Source organism: Neoarius graeffei, chromosome 2, assembly GCF_027579695.1.
Source record: "Neoarius graeffei isolate fNeoGra1 chromosome 2, fNeoGra1.pri, whole genome shotgun sequence".
In the NCBI taxonomy this organism is placed as follows: Eukaryota; Metazoa; Chordata; class Actinopteri; order Siluriformes; family Ariidae; genus Neoarius; species Neoarius graeffei.
Window position 1 is genome coordinate 65,659,248 of NC_083570.1, and position 9,436 is coordinate 65,668,683.

The 9,436-nt window shown below is 43.1% G+C and overlaps 1 protein-coding gene across 3 annotated transcripts in view; it reads right to left on the bottom strand.

Moving 5' to 3' along the window:
* Positions 1-9,048, bottom strand: part of wwox (WW domain containing oxidoreductase) — a 319,176-nt gene extending 310,128 nt beyond the window's left edge. For all 3 annotated transcript variants that reach the window (XM_060914715.1, XM_060914713.1, XM_060914714.1), the window contains exons 1-4: positions 8,878-9,048; positions 8,626-8,690; positions 3,721-3,778; positions 1,908-2,077 (exon numbers count right to left, since the gene is read on the bottom strand). In XM_060914715.1, the coding sequence (XP_060770698.1) occupies positions 1,908-2,077; positions 3,721-3,778; positions 8,626-8,690; positions 8,878-8,984 (400 nt within the window). In that variant the 5' untranslated portion in view covers positions 8,985-9,048. The remainder of the gene's footprint in view (positions 1-1,907; positions 2,078-3,720; positions 3,779-8,625; positions 8,691-8,877) is intronic.
* Between the last annotated feature and the right edge of the window lie 388 nt (positions 9,049-9,436).

Sequence of the window (9,436 nt, forward strand, 5' to 3'; positions counted from 1 at the left end):
TTGAACATGGTGTTTGTTATGACCAATCCACAATGAGAACAGAAGTCCAACAACAAAACATCACTCAGGTTTAGATCAGGCAGGCTGTTCCTCCAAATCACCCCCACCCACCCCCAGATTTCTCAATCATTGCTCACATGAGCGTTGAAGTCCCCCAGGAGAACTATAGAGTCCCCAGTCAGCATCCCTTCCAGGACACTGCCCAGTGACTCCAAGAAAGCCAAATACTCTGCACTGCTGTTTAGTGCATAAGCAAAAACAACAGTCACAGTTTTCCCTCTCTGCAACTTGCAGTTGCATAAAGGCGACCCTCTCATTCACCAGGGAGAACTCTAACACCGTGGCATTCAGCCAGGGGCTCATGAGTATCCCCACACCTGCCCGGCACCTCTCACCCTGGGCAACAGCAGAAAAGGAGAGATTCTACCCCCTCTCCAGGAGTTTGGTTCCAGAACCAGTGCTATGCATGGAGGTGAGCCCAACTATATCTAGTTGGTACCACTCCGCCTCCCACACCAGCTCCACTTCCTTCCCCATCAGAGAAGTGACCTTTCACGTCCCAATCACCAGTCTGCACTGCCGAGGATCAGCACACCCAGGCTCCCGCCTTTGCCTGCCACCCGGTTCACATTACACCCGACCCTGGTGCCTGACCTCGCAGGTGGTGGGCCCACATGGCACTGGCTCCATGTAATTTCTTCGGGCTGTGCCTGAAGGCCCGGCCACCAGACACTCACTGGCAAGCTCCCCTCCCAGGTCTGGCTCCAGGAGGAGGCCCTGGTTTCCCACTCCCGTGAGAGGTGCTGCAGCTCCTTTTTTTGCCGTTTCATCGAGGCCTTGAATCGCTCTTTGTCTGGCCCCTCCTCTGGAATCAATTTGCCTTGGGAGACCCTACCAGGGGCTAATGCCCCCGACAACACAGCTCCCAGGATCACCAGGATACCCAAACCCCTCAACCACATTAAGGTGGCGATTCTTCAAGGGAGTGTTTATATTACTGAATTGTCTTATTTACAATTTAAAATGTTTTGTCCGTCTCAAGCAATCCTGCAAGATTTAAAGATTATGTAAAACAGAGCCAAAACAGACTACAAACAACAACAGTAGCGAAAGCAAATCAGCTTAAAATTTTTTAGAGTTCTATTTCTGAACTCAGAGTCATGTCATCATCATCAGTATGAAGAATATGTACAGCAGCTCACAGCTAAACAAGAACAAGGAGAAGAGCTGCCTTTCACACAGTCCTCAGGTCCTGAAGTTACAAATTTGGGAAAACAATTAACATGTTTATGTTGATTTCATTCCTGCATTTATCCCTGACTGACTGAACCACTGCTGCTTGGAATAATTCATAACAGAAAGAGTGAGGAAATGCATTTGTCTTTAGTCTATTATGTTCCAGGCCATGCATTAATGCAGTTCAAAGCCAGCTTACACTTCAGAGTTAATAATGACAACCAGTTCAGCCTCACTGATAAACACGGACACTCATGTGCAGTATTAAGGGATGATTTGTGGGTTTTGTATGCATCGCTCACAAGGTAATGTAGACTAATATTTATTACAGAGATTCAACACTTCCCAAAACAGGTAAGCTGAGAAACAGCTGTAATTGCAAGGTTACAGTGCCACCATCTGTACACTATGTGTAATTACTTGACCGCTTACAGCTGTTCCTGTTCAAGGTGCACATGGAGTGTTGCAAATGTTCAGTTAATTCTGACAAAATTAATATTAATTAATTCTCTTAATTCCATTCCACCCCACCCCCACAAAAAAAACGATTATCGATGCTTCACCATTATTACCCATTGAGGGGGAAAATGAAATAAAAGTAAATTCAAAGAAATTGAATGCATATACTCTGGGATATGAGCAGCATACCTTCTAGCTCTTATTGCACTTACCAATACCAGCATTGGCCCCTGTGACAATGATGACCTTGTCAGAAAGATCACGACCCTGAAGGATCTCCAGCGCTGCAGTATTGCCATCATAGCGCTTAGGCTTCACCTGCACATCCTCTACAGTGAAGGCCTGCCGAGGGTCAAAGTACGTCTTCCTCTTATTGATGTGGCTGAAGAGGCAAAAGGAACAGAAAGAAGAAAAGAAAAGGAGACCTTAGGCTGAACTGCTTTGTGTTTTTTTTAAACCTTTTCCTCCAATTGATACTGAAAGCACTTATTAGTATTGTAAAATGGGCTAACAAACATGAAATACAGTGCCCTCCACAATTATTGGCACACACTGTAAAGATTAATTAAAAAAAAGTTCAAAAAAATTCATTTTTTGGTGACATTGCTTCATCTCACACTAAAAAATGAGAACTCCAAACTTTAATTGAAACATTTATTCAGAGAAAAACAAATCCCTTATCCCCCCCCCAAAAAAAACCCTCACATGTGCCACTATTATTGGCACCTCATAATGAACACATTGTAACTGAAGCATGTTTCCCATTTAAACTGTATATTTTTGAGCTGGTTGGAGTATGCAGGAACTTTCAAACTGTAATCCATGACTTCCTGATTAACTGGGGTACAAATATGAGGTGACACTGAGGCCAAATTCCCTTAGTCATCCATCAATATGGGAAAGATAAGAGAACACACAAACCAAATGAAGGTCAACACACTTCTCCCTCATAAGTCAGTGAATGGTTACAGGGGAAGAAAAAAAGCCACTCGCCTGAAAATGTCTATTTCTACTGTTAGGGCAATCATTAAAAAAAAATTTTTTAAATTAAAATAAAGTGGACACCAACAGGAACTGTTACAAACTTGCCTGGAAGAGGACTCGAGATTATTTTGTCCCCCATGTACAGTGAGAAGGATAAAAGAGGCAAAAAAAAAAAATCCCCAAGGATCACTGTTAGTGAATTACAAGAAAGAAAGAGTAAAATCTTGGGTTTCCAAGTCTCCAAAACCACCATCAAACGCCAACTCCATGCCAACAGATTAATTAGAAGGTTTGCCAGAAAAAAGCCTTTTTCTCTCAGTGAACCACAAACGTAAGCGCCTGAAGTCTATGAAATGCTACTAAAACTTTGACTGGAACCGTGTTCTATGGTCTGATGTAACAAAAGTGGAGCCTTTTGGGAATAAACACTCAAGGTGGGTTTGGTATAAAAAGAAGGATGGCTATAATGAAAAGAACCCAATCCCAACTGTAAAATATGGTGGAGGTTCTGTGATGTTTTTTCCTCCAAAGGCCCTGGAAACCTTGTTAGGGTACATGGCATCATTCTGACCACAGAAAAGCTTCTGCCATGGCCATCTCAGTCCCCTGACCTGGACCCCGTTGAAAACCTGCGGGCTGAACTGAAGAGAAGAGAGGGCCGAGGACCCTGGATGATCTGGAGAGATTGTGTAAAGAGGAATGCTCTCAGACGCCCTGCTCTGTATCTCCAACCTTATAAAATGTTATAGGAGAAAACTCAGTGCTGTTTTACTGGCAAAGGGAGGCTGTACAAAGTATTAAATGCAGGGGTGCCAATAATAGTGGCACATGTTTTTGTTGAAAATTATTTCTTGTTGGATTTGTTTTTCTCTGAATACATTTTTCAATTAAAGTTTGAGTTTTTCTAGCGTGAGATGAAGCGACTTCACCAAAAGGAGGGGTTTTTTTCCTAACCCTTTTTACAAGCGTGCCAATAATTGTGGATGGCACCGTATCAGAGCATACACATCACAGGAAATTTAACCATGATGAAGAACTCACTCAACATAAAACAGTTGACCCTTGTTATCCATCTCCTGCTCCCACCCATAAGGCAGATCTGTAGAAAGACAGGCATGCACTTGTTAAATATAAAGCAAACAATGTTGGTTCACCTGCTGGACTTAGTGTTACAGGATAAAAATGCTGATTTTAATCACGAAACACGGCTGCAGTCTTTTATGTTTAACTTTAGATCTGTAATAGCCATACAATTTTCCTAACACTGTTTTGAAGTTTCAGACCACAAATTTGCAATACCCCGAGCCAGAACAGAGTTGCTCAGCTCTAGCCCTGTTCCTGAAATAGCAACTTATTTCAGGAGAGGGATGGGGAGGGGACTTGTCAGTGTTAGGTAGTGTATTGCAATTTGCATACTGAATCAGGCCTAGGCTCTACAAAATAAAGACTAACATCACACAGCCAATACCACTAGATGTGTCTTAATGCAACTGGTTCATGATGTAGACTGAGACAGCTCCTTCTCCTGCACCCATAAAACAAATTATTTTTAAACTCTCCCAGCAGGAGCAAGTTCTCTCCCATCATTTGAAGAGAAAATTTAACTCTTCTGGGAGAGAACGACAGCTTTGCATTTGGAGGTGAAGGAACTGGAGTGAGTGAGTGAGCGACTTATGCAGAGAAGATAGGGCACCACGTATGAACCAAATACCATGTACTGGTCCAGTACGTCCACTACTTCCCACAACACGCATTTTGCGACCCAGTCCCAAACCCATGAACATATGTAGACTTCATATTTCACCATTGTTCCAAATACATGTCGAGCAAAGGACTTTAAAGATTAGAACTTCAGTTACTACTAGAAAATGTCAATCAGGCTCAGATACCTGCCCGATTGACATTCTGTAGTATTACAATATCATGGGCCGCTTTGTGTAGTTTCAAAGCATTTTGAATTAAATTGATTTCCAGGTTTGTGTGTGTATGTGTGTGTGGTTTACAGTATATAGTTTGCAAACTTTAGAGAAAGATGTACAATAGTTTTCACCAGCTGACCTCAGAAGTCACAAGTGCAGTGGTGATTGAAAGTTTGTGAACCCTTTAGAATTTTCTATATTTCTGCATAAATATGATCTAAAACATCATCAGATTTTCACACAAGTCTTAAAAGTAGATAAAGAGAACCCAGTTAAACAAATGAGACAAAACATTATACTTGGTCATTTATTTATTGACGGCGTGGGTTCGAGCCCCGGGGCCGGCGAGGGCCTTTCTGTGCGGAGTTTGCATGTTCTCCCCGTGTCCGCGTGGGTTTCCTCCGGGTGCTCCGGTTTCCCCCACAGTCCAAAGACATGCAGGTTAGGTTAACTGGTGAGTCTAAATTGACCGTAGGTGTAAATGTGAGTGTGAATGGTTGTCTGTGTCTATGTGTCAGCCCTGTGATGACCTGGCGACTTGTCCAGGGTGTACCCCGCCTTTCGCCCATAGTCAGCTGGGATAGGCTCCAGCTTGCCTGCGACCCTGTGGGACAGGATAAAGCGGCTACAGATAATGAGATGAGATTTATTTATTGAGCAAAATGGTTCAATATTACACATCTGTGAGTGGCAAAACCTCTAGGATTAGCAGTTAATTTGAAGGTGAAATTAGAGTCAGGTGTTTTTAATCAATGGGATGACAATCAGGTGTGAGTGGGCACCCTGTTTTATTTAAAGAACAGGGATCTATCAAAGTCTGATGTTCTCAACACATTTGTGGAATATGCAGACTGTTCCTACTTATTCAGGTGACATTGGGCATACCCAACAACCTGTGTTTTCTCTCTCCCCCCCCCCCCCCCCAAATCTGTCCCTCTGCGTTACATGTCGGTTCTGGGATCGAGACGCTGACCTCTTCTGCTCCTCGGACCTGCCTGATCCATCCTGGTGCCCTGTGTCTGGTTGGAGTCTCATCGCGTTGCTCCTGTGGAGGGCGGCCCCATGTGGACAGTTGGGGGTCATGCCTGGAGGACACTCTGGACTCTTGCAGTGGTGCTTTGTGGCTGGGGACTGCAGTTGTCGTGAACAGTTTTGCGCTCGGGTTTCTGTCAGTGGGGGGTTTATAGCATCAACAAAGCTGACTATGTTAGGAGGGTTAATGTTATAGTCATGTTGTCTGTTGTTGCACGGATGGGAACGGGTTCCCTTTTGAGTCTGGTTCCTCTCGAAGTTTCTTCCTCATGTCATCTGAGAGTTTTTCCCTTACCATCGTCGCCACAGGTGTGCTCATTGGGGATAGATTAGGGATAAAATTAGCTCATATTTTAAGTCGTTCAAATTCTGTAAAGCTGCTTTGCAACATGTTTATTGTTAAAAGCGCTATACAAATAAACTTGACTTGAAGTGTATCATGACATGAACAAAGGAGATTTCTGAGGACCTTGGAAAAAGCATTGTTGATGCTCATCAGGCTGGAAAAGGTTACAAAACCATCTCTAAAGAGTTTGGACTCCACCAATCCACAGTCAGACAGATCGTGTACAAATGGAGGAAATTCAAGACCATTGTTACCCTCCCCAGGAGTGGTCGACCAACAAAGATCACTCCAAGAACAAGGTGTGCAATAGTCAGTGAGGTCACAAAGGACTCCAGGGTAACTTCTAAGCAACTGAAGGCATCTCTCACACTGGCTAATGTTAATGAGTCCACCATCAGGAGAACACTGAACAACAAATGGTGTGCATGGCAGGGTTGCAAGGAGAAAGCCACTGCTCTCCAAAAAGAACATTGCTGCTCGTCTGCAGTTTGCTAAAGATCACGTGGACAAGCCAGAAGGCTATTGGAAAAATGTTGTGGACAGATGAGACCAAAATAGAACTTTATGGTTTAAATGAGAAGCGTTATGTATGGAGAAAGGAAAACACTGCATTCCAGCATAAGAACCTTATCCCATCTGTGAAACATGCTGGTGGTAGTATCATGGTTTGGGCCTGTTTTGCTGCATCTGGGCCAGGACGGCTTGCCATCATTGATGGAACAATGAATTCTGAATTATACCAGCGAATTCTAAAGGAAAATGTCAGGACATCTGTCCATGAACTGAATCTCAAGAGAAGGTGGGTCATGCAGCAAGACAACGACCCTAAGCACACAAGTCGTTCTACCAAAGAATGGTTAAAGAAGAATAAAGTTAATGTTTTGGAATGGCCAAGTCAAAGTCCTGACCTTAATCCAATCAAAATGTTGTGGAAGGACCTGAAGCGAGCAGTTCATGTGAGGAAACCCACCAACATCCCAGAGTTGAAGCTGTTCTGTACGGAGGAATGGGCTAAAATTCCTCCAAGCCGGTGTGCAGGACTGATCAACAGTTACCGGAAACGTTTAGTTGCAGTTATTGCTACACAAGGGGGTCACACCAGATACTGAAAGCAAAGGTTCACATACTTTTGCCACTCACAGATGTAATATTGGATCATTTTCCTCAATAAATAAGTCTCGTCTCATTATCTCTAGCCGCTTTATCCTATTCTACAGGGTTGCAGGCAAGCTGGAGCCTATCCCAGCTGACTACGGGCGAAAGTGGTGTACACCCTGGACAAGTCGCCAGGTCATCACAGGGCTGACACGTGACCAAGTGTAATAATTCTCTCATTTGTTTAACTGGATTCTCTTTATCTACTTAAGACTTGTGTGAAAATCTGATATCATTTTAGGTCATATTTATGTAGAAATATAGAACATTCTAAAGGGCTCACAAACTTTCAAGCACCACTGTGGGTAAACTGAGTTAACAATTGTGTCATTTAACATGATCCTGGAAGGCAAAAGTGACCCATGTATAGCAGTGAACAAGCGTTAAGAATATTGGACAGTTAGTGAAGTCCGTGAATCTCGTCTCAAGAATGTCAGACTCAGCTGGAATGACGTTATGAGTGGAGTGAAAGAGTGAGCGAGATCCAATGCATACACAGTACTGTGCAAAAGTCTTCAGCACCTTATTGATTTTTTTTTTTTTTTTTTTGTCCGAGAATATAATTTTATGACTTCTACATCAGGTCAGTATAAAAACATGAACGTTTGGAAACCGAGCTTTCTAATGTCTCATCTCATTATCTCTGGCCGCTTTATCCTTCTACAGGGTCGCAGGCAAGCTGGAGCCTATCCCAGCTGACTACGGGCGAAAGGCGGGGTACACCCTGGACAAGTCGCCAGGTCATCACAGGGCTGACACATAGACACAGACAACCATTCACACTCACATTCACACCTACGCTCAATTTAGAGTCACCAGTTAACCTAACCTGCATGTCTTTGGACTGTGGGGGAAACCGGAGCACCCGGAGGAAACCGACGCGGACACGGGGAGAACATGCAAACTCCACACAGAAAGGCCCTCGCCGGCCACGGGGCTCGAACCCGGACCTTCTTGCTGTGAGGCGACAGCGCTAACCACTACACCACCGTGCCGCCCCACCGAGCTTTCTAATGTTTCTAAAATTAAAAAAAAAAAAAAAAAGTGACAAAAACATCAGTATGTAGGTCAGTAAAGAGATCAACATATTACAGAAGAAACAAAAATATAAGAAAAAGACTGCTGGATTATCAGTGCCAAAATAAACAGCAAGTGCTTCTTAGTTGTGTTAAAAAGTCTCCAGAACTGCAGCTGCTTCTGCAAGATGGTACAAAACAACAACAACAACGTCAAACTTGCAGCTCATTTCCTTATAAGACTGTACCAAGTGTACCTGAGACCACTGGGTGGGTGTTTTTTAATTTTTTTTTATTGAAGCACAGGGTCATCACACCAAATACTGACTGTTTACTGCTCACTATAGTTTTTTTTTTAATGCAGAAGCATTGACTTGTGTTGTGTTATTTCTGAGATATTAGTAAACAGCATCCTTACACATGCTTCAGACTTTTGCAGAGTAATGTAGTTATTATTATTATTATTATTATTACTGACCTCCTGCACAGCGCTTCTTCTTGCCGGTTTTAGGATGCTCCCACTGAGTCTTCATCTCCTCATGACTGGGACACCAAGAGAAACAACAACAACAAAGGTCAGGACATTTTCACAACAAATGATCCTCTGCAGTATTTAATACTACAGTAATTACGGTACCAGTTACACCTTAACAGCACTTCACACACACAGAGAGAGAGAAATGAAATCCGTTCTATTCTCCAACACCGACTGTATTCAGACTCCACTCACTTGGCGTAATAAACCCAGCCATCCTTTGTAGATCTTTCTTCCCAGCCAGGAGGAAGTTCATCCTCACTGTCAGTATCCTCCATCCCAGCATACTTTAACGCAGCCATGACACCGTGTACAGTTTGTTTTTGACTCAGCTGAAAACTCAACAAAATCCGTCTTTAAATCCACTTCCGCAATCCTGTGGATGACGTTAGACGCAATGCATTATGGGATATGTAGGAAGCATACTCCTTGACTCCCTACGATACAATACAAAAGTCTCAGACACCGCTGCTGCATTTCATGCGAACACATGCGGGCGCCATTCCCAACACTGACCATTCACATCCAACTTTAATTCACTCACTTCACTAATAGAGCGGCGGCTACAATTATCGACACCTTAACAATCTTTTGGCCGTTGCAAAAGTAGAAAAGACTTTCAATATGTAAACCATACAGTGGTGCTTGAAAGTTTGTGAACCCTTTAGAATTGTCTATATTTCTGCATAAATATGACCTAAAACATCATCAGATTTTCACACAAGTCCTAAAAGTAGATAAAGAGAACCCAGTT